The sequence below is a fragment of the Fundulus heteroclitus genome, chromosome 10 (genome assembly GCF_011125445.2).
Source record: "Fundulus heteroclitus isolate FHET01 chromosome 10, MU-UCD_Fhet_4.1, whole genome shotgun sequence".
Taxonomy (NCBI): domain Eukaryota; kingdom Metazoa; phylum Chordata; class Actinopteri; order Cyprinodontiformes; family Fundulidae; genus Fundulus; species Fundulus heteroclitus.
The window spans coordinates 10,958,797-10,975,906 of record NC_046370.1 but is presented as its reverse complement, the minus strand read 5'-3'; the positions used below and the strand labels follow the sequence as shown (position 1 = coordinate 10,975,906).

General features: G+C 40.2%; 1 protein-coding gene across 14 annotated transcripts in view; it reads left to right on the top strand.

Annotated features, from left to right (window-relative positions):
- nrxn1a (neurexin 1a) overlaps positions 1-17,110 on the top strand; it is a 102,866-nt gene that overhangs the window by 9,580 nt on the left and 76,176 nt on the right. For 6 of the 14 annotated variants that reach the window (XM_036142008.1, XM_036142006.1, XM_036142010.1 and 3 more), the window contains exons 3-5: positions 1,800-1,817; positions 2,450-2,479; positions 3,435-3,446. The exons of 2 other annotated variants lie outside the window; for them this stretch is intronic. In XM_036142008.1, coding sequence (XP_035997901.1) covers positions 1,800-1,817; positions 2,450-2,479; positions 3,435-3,446 — 60 coding nt within the window. The remainder of the gene's footprint in view (positions 1-1,799; positions 1,818-2,449; positions 2,480-3,434; positions 3,447-17,110) is intronic. 6 more of the 14 variants (XM_036142009.1, XM_021322164.2, XM_021322154.2 and 3 more) reach the window with 3 other exon arrangements.

Sequence of the window (17,110 nt, the reverse complement as noted above, 5' to 3'; positions counted from 1 at the left end):
TCACAATCTGATCACCAGCTAAGCCAGGTCACCACAGGCTATTTAAACATGTCGAAAAACGTTTTCCTCATGAGTGCCACGGCTCCCTCGTGCCATCTATACAGCAACCGTACGCCACTGCTTCAAAATCGACTCTGCTGCGAGTCAAATATTGCACCAGTGATCCAATAATAAAATCACTTAATCTCACGCTACACTATGCAGGTCCTCTCTCACCTGGGGATGCTGGATGCTTGAAGCTCAAACTGAGAGCAAGACTTATTTTCTGATTATTCGGCCACTAGTGCATTTAAAATTTAATTATCAGAACATCAGCAATCCCTAAATATGAAAAAAAAATTATAAAATCGGAAACAGTAAAGCGAAGGCTGTAAATTCCTCACTCTTGATCCCAATACACATGCACTATTCAGAATGGGAGCTAATGCTGCAAAGAAGAGACAGAACTTTTTCCTTACCTTTTCAACCACTTGTGAGGTTTTTCAATACGCATGGCAAGTCAGAAAGCAGTTTGACAGCAACTTTACATTAAAAAAAGGTTGTAATAGAAGCATTTTTCCTTTGAAGTTGTAGTTATGACTGGTTTGGAGTCCACTTTTGCTTATGTCCAGTTAAATCTTTCCATATTTTTTATTCTGAGTGTTCAGGCTTTTTTATTTGTAAATACATAAATAATAAGGGTAATTAATAATTAAGTTTAGTTCTGTGTTGGTGATGTTGGCTCTTTGCTTACGTATTTCATACTTTAAAATGCTAATTTTTGTTTGATTTCAATTTTGTTTGTTGTAACAGAATTTTAAATAAAATAAAGTAGCTCTCTTTTCGTCTAAACTTGCTATTTAGATTAATCGATTAGTCCAAAAATTGAATTTGTTAGTGGCAGCCCTGGTTTGAGCAGGTCAGTACCTAAATATAATCGCTGTCTGACGCATTTTGCCCCGCAGTGAGAGCAGAATCAACCTGGCTTGTTAAGCCTGGCCTGGCTTGCATTGTCCTTGAGGGCAAACCGCTGTTAGCATGCTAATGGCTCAACCTGTTTCTGCCATGCTACTATCGCAAGGGCAGAGGCAAGGAAACACTCTTCTGACCACGCAAATCAAAACACACATGCACACACATTTTCACACACACACATACACACAAACAAACATAGACACACACAGTCAGACCCAGCACTGAATCATGCATGCCCCTCCTCCTCTTTGCACTGCTAATCCATCCCTACATGTTTTCCCTGCTATTTCATGTCATTATGACTGCCATAGTAAATGTTGCTGTGTTTGCGTGAAAGACAGAGAGACTGTGAGAGGGAATGTGTGTGATTGGGTTTGTGGGTTTGCGTGTTGCATGCTATCTGTCGGGGTGCTCTGGGGAGAGGAAGCAGCTACAAGGTAAGTTGTGGGGTGAACGGCTCTTGAATCCAAATCTACAGGTAGGAGTGTATATTGACGGCAAAACACCCCTCCCCTCTCTTACTTCCACCCTCTCTTCCTACAAAATGTGGACGCTTGTGTGTGCTTTTAAGACAAGATCAAAAAAAAAAAAAAAAGAGAAAGAAACTTGTGCATTTTTTTTAATGTGGCTGCGTGAATATGCGTCTAAACAAACCTCAGTTTTGGATACCAGTGCAGCATGGTACCCATCGTGACGTTTGTGTTGACTTTGCATGCACAATGCAACGGTGACCCCTGGACGGGTGTGCATGTACAGTAAGTAGCCATGGTGACCCTTGGGCTGAGCATGCATGTTAATGAATGTCTGTCTCTCTCTCTCTTCGCCCGGCTGCCACGCCCTTCCAGAGCACATCTACACTCCAGGTACGTCATGTTATCTATCTATCTATCTATCTATCTATCTATCTATCTATCTATCTATCTATCTATCTATCTATCTATCTATCTATCTATCTATCTATCTATCTATCTATCTCTCAAGGCTTTTCTAATGTTCTCGTTCTGCTTCTGTTTCTCATAACATCTCCTAGTTTCTATACAGTAGCAATACATAGCCAGGGTAGAAGTTAGCCAACTTAAGTATATTTTTGGTCTTGGGTGGTTATGTACAGTAAAGGTTGTTTGCTGTCATCTGGTAAGTACTACATCTCTTGTTGCAATCATCTGAAGTGGCACTTGCCTCAAGGTTACATAGACGTAGACAGATAAATACGGCGCCGCGTACGACCCAGTTCATGGCTGTATGCACACATCCTTGTACGTACCTGTTTTGTGCGTAGGATCAGTGCCTAGGATAAGTAAGTGCGTTCAGAATGGTTTTATTCTTATAGTTTAGATGACTCATATATATTTATATACACGCACACACACGCAGAGAACTAGCCTCCACCAGCATGACAAACTCCTGCACCATCGAAACACGTCTATGCATAAGCACGCACACGCACACTTCATGGTCCTTTGCTGTGCTGACTGTGCTCTTGTCTTCCTTCAAGGTCTGGCACACCTGATGATTGGCGACCAAGGTATGGCCTCCTCTTACCTCACTTCCTGTTATCCTCTGCTCTCCCATCACCCCCTCCCCCCCCACCCTCCTCCTCCACACACCCCTACATTCAAAACTCCTCGTATTCCTCCTCCATCTCATCAACACCCGGTGCGGATGGAAGTTGTTTCTCTAGGCACAGACGTCAGGTCAGTTATTCATGAGATACTGTTATAAAAACAATTTAATTTAAGATGTGTTTTATCTCTCAACCTGAGAGCAACTTTCACTACACATTTGTTTGGATATACATGCACACATCTATATATATATATATATATATATATATATATATATATATATATATATATATATATATATATATATATATATATATATATATATATAAATATATATATAGCTTTGCTGGAATTAACTCCTGGTCATGGCATTGGAGCTAAAGGACGTGTGACCCACTGACCCATGGATGGCGGATGGTTTGAATTGGTTTTTTCTCCTCATTTTGGGTTCCCTTGTCAGTATGTAGGAGTATGATTGTAGTAATGTGGTGTGTGTGTGTGTGTGTGCATAATTCTTGTACACATGTACATGCATGCCTTTACATAAATCAATGGCAGTTCTCACTGCACTCCTCCACTGTGCATCAGCTTCCAGCATGTGTCTTTTATGCTACCTCCGGTGCTCAAACGGGCTCCCGATCATACGCCGACGAGCGCATGTGATCCCATACAGCTGTTTGCTGCAGTGTGTGTAAAAGCTATGCTGTTATACCCAGCCTCCATGTAGTCCATTGTTTTTGAAAGCAGCCCAAAAACAAGAGCCATGACTGCTCTGCTTTGAGAAGAAAAAAAAAATGTTTTTTTTTTTTTTTTGATTGCCAGAACTCACAGTGCCACCGTTTTTCTTTGTTCTTTCCTTCTTTGTTCCTGCCCTCTTTCTCACTGTGTGGGACACCAACCCCTCTGTGATTTTAGGAAAACTCAGAGGTACACCCATGATTTACTTATGTGTTTGGCTGCTGGGCTGTATAGATGGTGAAGAGGTTGCTGAATGTGTTGACAGGCTCCTGACTGTACACTTAATGCAGACATTCAGAGCTTCTCAGCGACAGATTTTGTATATTTGAGATAGAATTGGAATGTGTCATTTTTGATAAGGTAAGGTGTTGCGGCATGTAAGTGTGTGTGTGTGTGTGTGTGTGTGTGCGCGCGCGCGTGTGTGTGTGTGTGGCTGCATGCGTGCGAAAGAATAGACGCTCCAGCCTACTGTGCTTTTGAAAATGTGAAAATCTGAAGGTAGGTGCTGCTTGATCTTTCAGCTCTGCATGACGCTGATGAATACACTGATTGGTGCACATGAAGACAAGCCTGACCGTGACGGGCTATTGTACTCTCTGATTGGGCAAAAGCAGACATAGTGATGGATATGCCCCATAGTGAGAAATTGTGCATTTTATTGCAATGGGCTATTTAATATATAAAAAATATATATTTTAAAGATGGTGGATAGAAGCATCTTGATGGAAGAACAACTAAACTCCATCATGGGAGTTATCTCTATTAAAACTATGCTTCTATTATTGTTTTTTGCTCCGTTTTGCTAGATAAAGTGCCTTGCAAAAGTATATATACCCCTTGAACCTTTTCACATTTGGTCCTGTCACAACCTCAAACTTCCATTTTTTTCCTTGGATGTTATGTCCATGAACAACACAAAGTTGTGCATAGTTTTGAAGAGGAAGGAATTGTTTTTTTCCCGTTTTTGTTTTGTTTGTTTTTTGCAAATAACGTGCAAACAACAGTATGTAAACTAGCTCAAACTCAAGCAGACTGGATCTGCGAACATAAATTGTTATGTCTTGCTGTAGAATTTTAATTGGATTTAGGTCTGAGCTTTGACTAGATCCTTTTAACATATGAATGTGCTTGGATCTAACACTATTCCATTGTAGCTCTGGCTGTATGTTTATGGTCATTGTCCTGTTAGTAAGGTGCATCTCTGTTCCTGTCTCAAATCTTCTGCAGCGCCTTTTCTCCCAACAGCTTCACTATCTCCATGGAAGAAAAGCCACCCTGTAGCATGATAGCCTGGCCAGCCAGACTGACTCATGCCATTTATATTCAATACACAGCTTGTCAGTCTGGGCATGCTTTGACTGTCCATCTTAAACTTACCGGACCAATCACAGCAGGGGGGGCGGGAGTTTACGATGCGTCAGTCTTAGCGCCAGACTTACCCATAATGCAGCAGTGCTTTTCTGTAACCATAACAGTGAAGACATCGGCCGCAACAAAGTGATATTTTAATGATGCCCATTATTATGTTCTGAACGAGCTAGATATATTTTTAAAACCTCAACAACTGGCTGCTCTAAGGGCTGAAACAGAGCGTCTTGCTTGTAGTTTGAGTCACGTTCATAGTTATCTGCTTGGTTCTTCTAACCTGTTTTTGCTGACTCTGTTCCTCCTCCTCCTTTGAAAATCGGGCTCTAACCACGGCTTTCTAGACTGAAATGCAGTGTTTACGTTGTGGGTCAGTCTGGCTGGCCAGGTTAAAAGCATGACGCTGCCACCACCGTGTTTCACTGTAGGCATTGTTCATTCAGAGTCTTGAACAGAGCTGGTTTTCCTTCATGGTTAGCATTTAGCACGTAGGTATAAAGATTTAATCTTACTCTGAATTTTAGTCTGATTGTTGTTTCCTCTACAGGGCCTGTGACAAACAGGACTTCTTATAGTTTTCATCTAACAATGGCTTTCTTGTTGGAGCTCATCTGTAAAAGGACATAAAGTATTTGTGAAATGCATGACTGATAGTAGTTCGGTCAGTCAGACAGATTTTCCCACCTGAGCTGTGGATCTCTGTAGCTCTTCAGAGTTACCTCTTAGCTGATTCTCTAATAAACGCTTCTCCTGTCTGGCCTACGACTTTAGGTGTATGAACATTTTCTGTGAGTTTGCAGTTTTCCTCTGCTGTGCTTCAATGATTAATTGTACAGTGCTCTGTAAGTGGATAAAAGCTTGGGGTATTGCTCTATAACATATCTCTGCTTTAAACATCCTCCGTGACCTGTCTGCTTTGCTCCTTGTACTTCCTGATGCTGTTTAATCTCTAATGTTCTCTAACGAACCTCTGAGGCCTTCAAAGAACACCTGGCTTTATACCGAGTTTAAATCACACTTTAGGGGTATCAAAAGTTTTTTTTTTGACTTTTATTCCGACTTTAAAATGATAAACTGCATTGTGCTGCACCTCTCTGCCACGTACATAAAATTACAAAAAGATGTATTACAGTTTGTACTTGTAAAACAAAGACAAATCAAACAAAAAAGTTCTAGGGGTGCAAATCCTTTTACACAGCACTGTCAATGTGCTCATAATGCCCATTTCTGCCGCTAAATGTCTGCAGTGATTCATCCAGGTGGCAAGTGAACTTTTAATTGCTTAATCTGGCTTATGCTCAGCATTTTAAATCACCTGCTTAGGTACTGACAAGTATTAACATATGTTTTCAGCGTTATTACACAAAGTATTCTGTGTATCTGTTTGTCGTTGCCCCTCACTGTGAGGTGTGTTTGGATAGCGATAGGCTAAAAGTATAGCTGTTTTTTTTTTTTTCTTCCACCCACCTTTGAAGTTTGTGTACACATGAAAAAAGGTGTGTGTTTTTGTGCGAGTGTGTGTGTGTTTTTTTGTTCTGCATACTGAGATGTAAAGGCTGTCAAATGGTGCAGACGGAGCCTAGCTTAGGTTAGTTCAGCGTAAAGAGGCTTTTTGAGGAGCCCGCACAGCTGAAATGAGTTTCTTTGAGGGGGTGGATGGGGTAGTGCGGAGAGTTGTCTTGAAAAGATATAGTGTGTGTGTGTGTGTGTGTGTGTGTGTGTGCGTGTGTGTGTGTGTGTGTGTGTGTGTGTGTGTGTGTTTGTGTGGGCAGCAGAAATTGAGAAAAAGAGACAGCGTCTGAGAGAGAAGACCTAAAGAAATGAATGATAGAGGGAGGGAGAGAGAGTGGGAAAGAGCGAGAGATAAAGTGAGTCGTCTTCTCGCCCCTGTGATGTAGAGCAACTGGCTGTATCTGCAAAGCGGCAGCGTCGCTCCCGCCTGCCCTCCTGGTCCAGTCATTTTCCAAGGGACACCGGGCCTGATGGGGAGCCGTGGACCTTTCCCCTCGTCTATAACACACAGCTATCATTCTCCCTGGAAATGATACCCACAGATCACTAATCACTTTGAGTGGGTGAAACGCAACCAATTGTGGAAGGAAGGAAGACAGAAAAGAGGCAGCCAAATTGGATTTTCATAAGTATCGAGCAGCCAAAGGAAGAAAGGGGAAATGGATTATTTTTTCAAAGTATTGAGCAGCAATAATCTGGATGGAAAATGTGCTTAAAGCCAAGTAGCAGATTTTTTGCCTTCTTTCTCTTCTCTTTGCCTGGCCACGGGGTGCACCAGGTGAATGAGTGATTGCAGATTTTGAATAGCTTAATACACACAGTCACCGGCCCGAAAGATACTTGCTGGTCTATCTTAATTTTGACAGCACTTAATTTAGTTTTAGTCAGACTCTTTAAACTAAAGTAGTTTTAATCATAATTTAAAAAGCAGTAGATGAGTGTATTTGCAGGGCCTTTTGCATAATTAGAAGTAATTTCTTTACATTTAGGTGAAATATTTATCCCAAAATGTATGAATGGTAAAACTGAACACAGCTAACAGTAGATTTGATGGGATTTCATCTTCCTTCAATATATTTATCTGATCATTATATAGTCAGGAAAATTGGATTTTTGCCAGTTTTTGTCAGGTTTGGTATGTTAATTGCTGGACTATTAGAGAGACACTTAGAAGCGGTGTGGTGAGATGAGGCGTGATTTAATAAAATAATCAAACAACAAACCTACAGGTAGACTGGTGAAAACGAGGAATCAGGAACACGGCAACGAGGAGACCGCAACAGGGTAGCATAGCGGAGGACCTGTCACTGAGTGCCGCTTAGCTGGCTGATTATAGAGAAGGAAAAACACAGGGGACAGCAGGTGGAGCAATCAAGCACAGGTGGAAAGCGTAGAGGTAATTAGACCGAAGGAGAGAGAAGAGCATTGATCTGATGGAAACAGAAGGGAAGCAGAATCTAACAGGAATGGATGAATGAACAAATATGAAGGAATAAACTACTAAACTGAGGACAGACAGGCTCAAAAACAAGGTGTTGAAAACATACCTCTGAGATTCTGGTCCATTTTGACATGAGAGCATCTTGCAGTTGCCGCAGATTTGTCCTTTCTGCACATCCATGAAGCAAATCTCCTATTCAGACACATCCTATAGGTGCTCTATTGAAATTAGATGGTGATTGTGGAGGCCACTGGAGTGCAGTGAACTTCTTGCCATGTTCAAGATAAAAATTGCATTTGATTTGAGCTATTCGACATGGTGCGTTATCCTGCTGGAAGGAGCAATCAGAAGACTAGCCATTCCACTACCTCCACCAGGCACGGTGGATTCATGCTTTGTTTAAGCCAATTTCTGAACCTGTAATATGTTTGTAGCAACTGAAGTCCAGACCCCAGAGCATAGGGGAAATTTTGCAATTTGTTTTCCTCCAATTTTGGTGAGCCTGTGTGAACTGTAATCTCATTTTCCTGTTCTTAGTTGGCAGCAGAGGCACGTGGTGTGGTCCTCTGCTGCTGTTGTCCATCTGCTCCAAGGTTGGACATAATGTGCATTTGGTTATTGAGGTACTACTGCTTTTCATATCAAACCAGTCCGCATAGTCTCCTTTGATGTGAGACAATCATGCTATTCTTGTCCACACAACTGCGACTCACTGAATTTCTTTCCAGACCTTTTGTGGTCAAAAACTGCTGATCCCAGCAACAATGCCACTTTTAAAAGCCATCTCCATCACATCCGAATGCCTACAAGGTTTGATTTAATGATTAACTATGATGTGCCATCAAGAAATTGAACAGGTTTGCCTAATAAAGTGCAAAGTGAGTTTTTTTTTTCATCTTCCTTTAAGCTTTGAGGCACAATGTCAAATTAATAATGGATGTTTGTTTGCAGCCTGTCCAAATGCTCTCGATATCAATCCAAGAATCTATGCACAACCTAGACATGTGGTCAGCCTCGCTTGAAGTGACCTTTAAAAGTACGTGAACGGACGGACAAACGGACACACACTCACACACACTAACCTTTAGAGAGTGCCTGCTGAGTGTGTGAGCTAGTGTGTGCTGGGTGTAAATATGCATGAGTAAGGCTGCCTGCACATATTCTTCATGGTCAGTGGTTGAAGGCAGGAGAGGGATTGAGGCTGTGTTGGATTGAGTGCGTGTGTGGTTGTGTGTGTGTGTGTGTGCTTGTTCAGGGGAGGTGGATTGTGAGTCATCATTTGTGACTCATAAAGCGTCGGCAACCAAAACTGCTCTTTTTAACACATTGTTTTGTGGCAGAAACGCACAGATGGGGGATGCACTCCACTCAATAACGGGGCACATGTTCAATGTCACACACTTTAGATTTCTCTTACAATTGTTTGCTTGAGGGTTTTTTTTTTTTGTCCTTTCCGCCACCCATGGTTTTGTCCTGGATCTATCCATATCTCACAAACACAACAAAAAAAAAACACAGAGAACCGCAGCAGACGTGCGGCACGCTGACTTCACCATATGTGGGGTTGGGAATGGTAGCAGACGCCAAGGCAAGAAGAACCAGTCAGTACCAGCAACGCACAGCATGTCTCATGCCTCTTACTCATCGACATGTACGGTCCTAATAATAAATCAGCCACTGAGTGTAAAAGAAATTTACTTATTTTAATTAGTTAAACATGCTTTTTACTTAATCCTGTTATAGTCTGATGCTTTATGACAGCAGCATGATTTAATTGGCTTTTATTGGAGTGAACAACATTCTTGAAAATTGTGTTTTTTTATCTGAAAACTTTGGGGGAAAAAAACTCTCATTATACAAGTTAATATTAGGAAAACTAACATTCAGATGTCACTTTTGATGATTGCAATGGCAGTATTAGTTTAATTTGGTCCTTCTTCACTACTCTCCTGATTATTTTTCTTTTTTTTTTCATTATTTTAATGTCCCGGTCACGTTACACCAGATTTAGCAATCTGGGCTCTATAAATTACATCAAATGTGGGCATCAAAGGCATTGAGAGTCAATTTCATTTGTAAATATGTTACTGGCAAGCACACTTTGAAATGTGACAACCTACTAAATATTGCATCCACACAGTCATTTGCCATTGGGATATCGCTAAAATGGATATTTAGAGATGCACCAATCAGGCTTTCTTGGGTCGATACCTAACTTTCTTTTAGGTCTGATCCTTTGATCCCAAGGAGGGAATACTATAAGAGCATGTGCAAATCTACTGTTTTCAATGTGTTTAATAACAATCCGTGTGGTATTGAGTCAGGTTGAGTATAGGTGTTATCAGATAAGTCCTGATTGATCTTGTGAACAACACATTGTTTTGCTACCTGGCTCAGCACAAAGGCAGGGATAAAACCACAATTAGCTTCTGGTTTTCCTAAGATAAGAATGATTGGTTGTCTTAGTCCTTTTTAATGTACATACAAGTGTAGATTGAATGTAAGAATAGTGACTCCTGATCCTTAAATAGGTGCTAGTGAATTAATGCCATATTGAGTTCAATCAAAAATTATTTATTCATCCCAGAAGGAAATAAAATACTATGAGTTTAGCAGGAAAAGTTAATTATGATATTATAATATTATGATATTCAGAGCAAATTTTTTATCCCTTTTAAAGTAAATATGTATGACAATACCTTTTAGTATAATTACATCGCAATAGTTTTTTTCTTAGGGCAAATATTTGTGTTCAAGTGTCATTTTATGCAACATAGGTGTTTTAAAGACACAAACTGCAATGATTTCATTGAAACTTTAGGAAAACACAATTTTTCAGTGATCAAATTACAATAGCTTGCAAAAGTATGAATACCACTTGAACCTTTTCACGTGTTGCCAAGTTACAATCAGAAACTTAAATGTATTTTAAAAGCCTAAAGAGTGTAGTGTACATTTGTATTTAGCTTTCCTGAGCAAATAACAGTCCACTGCAGTGATATTTCCAAGTCTTTAGGGCATATGTCTTCTGGCTTTGCACACCTAGAAATTGAAATCTTTCTTCTTAGCTAAAGCTCAGTCACATTGGTGATCATCAGCGAACATCAATGTTTAATCTTGCCACAGTTGCGTTTAGGTGTTAATATGCTTTAATTTTCAACGTTTTGATCCCTTCTGACCAGTTCACCTTCTTCAACGTGTTTGCTGTGTCCCCTGATGTCGAACTTCTTATGGCTGTCATTCAACAACAGCCTTATTCTCGCCACTCTTTCTTTTTTCCTTCTCACGGCTCTGTAATAAAGATCAGATTGAAGTGTACACCAAATACTTTGTGCTTGTATTACTACAGAGAACCTACAGAGTGTTTTCCTCCCAAATGATAGTATCTACTTGTTGAAGCATATAATATGTCACCGTGGTCATATGGAAAAAGAAAACTAGTCTTTCTGATTTGCCAGAAACATAATAAGCAGAAAAACTGTTTGTGTCACCAAACCAACCCTAACATCCTATCAAGGGAAATCTGCGGAATAAAATGCAAAGGAAATACTGAGTTATACGGCATAATTGTCAATGAAGCATCCTTACTAGACACACATTAGTCGATAATGGTTGCGTAATGTCACAAGACGAGCAAATGAGCAGTGTCCAACATAAGACGGAGAAAGAGAGAGACGCTTGGTGTTAAGAGGCAAGTGTCTGTTGATTGGCTTGCTGCCTCACTGACTGGCGTGAATTTGGTTTCTGATGGCCACATCTCGAGCTGTGAAAAAAGCTGTCCCCTCCGGCCGTCAGGACTCGAGAAGCAATTGCAAAGTTTTTTTTTTTTACTGCGAAATGCACAATTTTCCTGGATTTTCCCCCTTGTCTAATGGGACTAATTCTGCCTCGTCTCGTTTTTGCTAACACGCATTACAGTAGAACGCTCATTAATGCTTAACACCCATGCAGCTTTTGTAATGAAAGTCATAGCGCCACATACAGAGTCCTGCCCCCACATTATCAAGGAAATACTAAATTCAACATCAGAGATGTGTTGCAATTCCGCTGATAAATGTAGGCTTTTTTGTACCCCGGCTAATTGTATGCAATTTCCATTCTGTTAGCACGTGTACATATTAACACATTTAACGTTCATTGCTACTAATAGGGAACAGACAAAGCTGAGGCTCTGTGTAATCGGCTAAAAATAAAGACATCAAACGGACCCCACGATTTTCAGAGAGCGAAGGAGGGGGGAAAGATAGAGCGGAGGCCGGGAGGGAGGGTGCGAGGAGGATCGGGCACAGGAGTGTGGAAAAGTGATGGTGAGGAAAGATACGAACTCATTCGGAAAGCGGTAGAAGAGAGGTGGAAAGAGAAGGTCGGAGACGTACATGGAGACAGGGAGAGAGATAAGACTGCAGCGTTTCTCAGCGGGAGAGATGCATCTCTCCTTGGGCTCCACAACACGACACAGTCTCAGAATCAGCCCGGATGGTTTTCATCCATGATGCAGATTGCTCACACAGAACTGGCGCGCACACACACACACACACACACACACACACACACACACACACACACTTGTCTTTTTGGAATGAAAGAGAAAGTCTAGTGGGTGCTCCAATTGTCTCTTACCTGCTCCAGCAATTTCCATCATTTCTGGGCGGGTGCTGGAAGTATAGCGGCCCAATTGGCGATTCACTCCAGTACCCCATCTGGCATTTGATGTTCATTTCTTTGCTGCTTGCCAAAACAAGAACATACCCAAACACACATTGATTTGGAAATGCTTGTCTGGCATTTGGCATTTAGATAATTGAAATAGCCAGAATACTCATTATGGACCCACTATATTACCTTTATGAAAATATTCCCTTTTACCCTCCTTGTTTATTAACAAGCAGCTGAAAGCGTTTCATTATTTTTTCCTTGTACGTATATCTCCAAGGGTTTGTCCTTGTTGCTATACAAACGACCTGTGCAAATGTAAATTTTTCACATTGTGCATGCTTCACCTTGCCTCTGTGATCCTTGCTGTGCATTTGCAACATGATACTGCCACGCTTATTTCTGTGCGCGTTTGTCTAAAAAGGAATGAAACTGACTCTGATCTTATCCAGCTTAAGACAAATACGCTGTTCCGCCTGAAGACATTGTCATGGAAACAAACCGGTTTCCCTGGGTACCAGGGAGAAGGCCAAATTCTAACTCTACAGATGGAGGCAGAGGGGAGGGAGAAATATGGGCAAAAAAAAAAGACACGAATAGAAAAAGATTTAGCAAAGTGGCAGGAGGTGCATTTCTCATTACTTTACCTAAAATGAAAGTCAGAGGTAGTTAAATGACTCTTAAATGTGATGAAAACTCAATTTGAAAAAGTAAATCTTGTATTAATCAAGTAAAATGACAGATTTTGTTGCCACTAGTGTTAGTTTAATGTATTTAAAATCAGGCTGCATATTCAGAAATAAGCCCGGTACTGCAAAAGATTGCTTGGACTGCAACACCTGGCAGGCCTTTATTAGTGCCATGCATTCATGCTCTGCATACCAATATTATCGTTGACCAATCAAATGAACCCTCGCTGCCTTTGATGCACACACCTGATTTAGATGCAAGAGGTAGAGATTCATTGTGGTAAAGAAAAGAGGAGAGAAAAAACCTAAGTTTATTGCATCTGGCATCAATTCAGCAACTATATAGCAGTTGCATATTTTCCCTATATTGTGCAGCTTTTATTTAATAGGGTGCTAACTGCACTAGAAATTCGAGAAGCACCTACAATTGCTTTTACTGGTCGATACTAGTATTTGATTTTCCTTCCAAGGTCTATAACACATAAAAACTCAGTTCTGACAACCGAATAATGTAATGTAATGGATATTGACCATTAGAAATATGCTGATAGAGGCAGTAGTTTTAAATCCATCAAAAAAAGAGAAGGATTTATAAGATTAAACCCATTTATTCTTTGAGTGGTCTTCGTTCAGTAAAAACTTCCTCACTAAAGACTTGTGTTGTCAGCACAGTATTGCAATGCGGATGTTTACTTTAGGCTTTGGCTGTCTTCTCTCCATTCCCAATTAGTTTCTGTATTAATGCTTTCTTCTTTTAATGCAACAATTTAAGAAACCTTGTGCAAGATGACAACACATTGGAGGATCAAAAAAGACAAAAATCAGGGGAGAAACTAAATCACACAATCTACGGTATGGTGTAAAATGACATGAGAGTTGAATAAAATATATTTAAAGCTAACAATAATTGGAAATGCTATGAAATGCAAGGACAATTATCAGCAGTGGTTTATAAATGTTGTGAACAACCAATGCCTTATCCACTTGTAGCCTCGACATCCTTCAGCTTGGACTACAAACTAGCTCAGCAGTTCTGCAGCAAAAACTGTCACTTAATTGAAAACAGAGAAAACTAAATGGCCTAAAGAATATAACCTAAAAAGAATAAAAAGATATCCATGCAGCACCTGGAGAGACTATATTAAAATTTTCTGCACTCCTAGAGACATCAAGTACACATTAAAATGTATTTAAGGGCTACATGATCTTTTAATGGTAAATATGCACAGAAAAGGCTACATTTACTAACAAACTGAGTAAAAACAATGCTTAAAAGACAAAAACAATAAATAATATGGCAGCAGGACACAAGATAGTCTTTCAGAAAAATGTATGCAACCAGAGTGAGTTGCTGGCGTATAACATTTTTAAATTTTCAATTAACGTGAATATGTACCTTTAAGTTCGGATCAGCAGATTCCAGTTTGGATCAACTCCCATTTATTTAGTCAAAGGACTGTTATAAAAGAGATAGATTATTTGATGAATGTACTTTTGAATCCAACAGAAAATTAAGAAATAAGATTATCTGCACTTGTGCATCAAAGCACACATCCCTAACGAGTATGTTATTTTTATTCCATCTTAAAAGGTGTTTGCTATTCAAGTTGTTTTGATGCTGAGCTGGTCCAGGTTAAATCGGCCAGTTATTAATTAGTGCGTCTCGTATTTTTTCCCCAGTCAAATCAATGCCTTTTTACTACTTTATCTAACTGATGATATCCTTCCTAATGCCAGTTTCCGTTACCAATGTGGAGTCTCGAATTAGTAGCTAATGCCTTTATTCGAACGGCAAAAAGAAAAAGAAAAAGAAAAGACATCAGGATTTCAGACAGGCGATCTGTCATTGCGTCCTGACAGTAATATCCTCCTCTACAGTATTGCTCCCCTGGCTGTGATGTGATAACCCAATCGGTTTCAAAGCCAGTATCACTGAGCAGAGATGGAAACAGCAGTTGTTTAGCGAACTCGCCTTTTACTGACTGAATTTTCCGATTTGACGGAACAGCTAGTGGAACGTTTTTATATATCGGCTATATATATATATATATATATATATATATATATATATATATATATATATATATATATATATATATATATATATATATATATATATAGGTGTATATATACATATACTAACCCTGGCCATCTACATCTGTTGGCCTGCACTGTATACAAGTGTTTAGTTAATCCACCTGTCAGTTATTAAGAAGGAATGCCTTCATTCAGGGTGTGTGTGTGTGTGTGTGTGTGTGTGTGTGTGTGTGTGTGTGTGTGTGTGTGTGTGTGTGTGTGTGTGTGTGTGTGTGTGTGTGTGTGTGTGTGTGCATGCAGTGCCTGAGAGGAGCTGATAGCAGAACTGCATGGTGGGCTAAAATCGAGGTGCAGGGGAATTGCAGTGTGCTATCTACGGAATGACAGGGCTACCATGATTGAGGCTTGCAACACTAGGATTTAGATACACCAGCATTTTTCTCTGTTTCCCTCTCTCCGGCCGGCCGTCCCAGCCCCTCGATCTGCCACTCCCATACCCCGAGCCGTCTTGCTATCCCCCCATTTCTCCCATCTCAATGAGTGCTTCCATTCCCTGCTTTCTCCTTTCAAATCCCCCCTGTGCGTCTCTCTTTTCTCTCCCCTGCTTCTTTCAACCCTGCTCCCTCTATCAGGTGCTGTATAATGAAGGCTCCCCTGATGTGCTCCCAGCCTCCATCCGCCATTTTGATTCAGTACAGCTGTCCATGATAATGTACTGTTCACTCAATCACTCTTTCTCTCTCTTCTCCTCCTTCTCCATCTCTCTTCCTGTCTCTCGCTCTCTCTTTCTCTCTCAAACACTGAAAGACACATGCACACTCTTGTATTTCTTTTTGCTGGAGCCCCCTGTAACACAGGGTTGCCATGGAGAAACCAAATAAGACGTTGAAGAGGAGACCCATGAGATGAGACAAAACCATAAACCACACACACACACACCGTATGCGTACTAGCACACAGGAAAATCTGTGTGATGTGTGTTTGATTATTTGAGGGGAGGTACAGTTGCAGCTGGTCCCTCGCAGCCACAGAGATCCGATCAGCGATGCTGTCTCTCCCTCCTGTCCCATCACAGATGGCCTTATTCATAAGAGTAGCAGCTTAATGGCAGCTTTCAAGGTCTAACGTCAATCATCTTTAAATTTCTGCTTATTCCCTCTCTTCCTGTAGCCTTCGTTGTTCGTTCATTACTCCTTTTCAACACATTTCACGTATATTTTCAAATGCATTTCAAGGGTTTTTTCTCCTTCTACCATCTTTTTATGCTTGCCTCTTATAGTTTATTATTGCATGGTAAGTCTTATTATCTATACTCGTTTCAAATAAATGGCAATCTAAAAATAGCTTTTCATGGAACTAATCACAGATCTGATATTCTCCTGACAGAGATGCTCTTTCAAAATGCTCTTTCTGTTTTTTAAACAGCCTACCTGGCTGTTTAAATGTTCTTTTGTGACGTCTTTGACAAGGTGTGACGCTCTCTGGGAATAATTTTGGTTACTCAGCCCCTCCTAGGAAGGTTCACCACTGCTTCATGTTTTCACTGTTCATAGATAGTCTCTCACTGTGGTTCGCTAGATTCCCGAAGCCCTAGAAATGGCTACTTCATGCTATCAGACAGGTTCTATTTAAGTGACATCTTTATTCTGTGGGTCAGATAGTATGTGGCCTGAATGTGGTTAGTGAAACTAAATCAGAAAATGGGATTTATCAGTTAATTCATGATTCAACAACGTTGGGGTTATAATATTTTCACATGGTTTAGTTTAAATCGCTTTTTTACGCCATAAGTGAAGTCACCATCCTTCTTGCTTTGAGTGTTCATTAATTTTTATATTAGAAGCAGCTGGTATTATAATGCCGCTCTCTGAGATATGAAACAGAATTTTTAATATTAATTTAAAACAAAAGCAAAACCACTACAGACTTGGTATTTTAAACTGCCTTTAACATATTAGCCATCAGTGTAGTTAACACTAGCATCACTAAAACAACAATCTCTATGTTTATGCTCTAGAGTTTAGAAGATGTAGATTCTTAGTTTACCTCTGAATTTGCCAAATCCAACATGCTCTGTACCAATAGGTTGAATGGTTCAAAAGAATAACCAAACAAAACAAAACAAAACAAAACCACTTAGCTGTACTCAATTTATC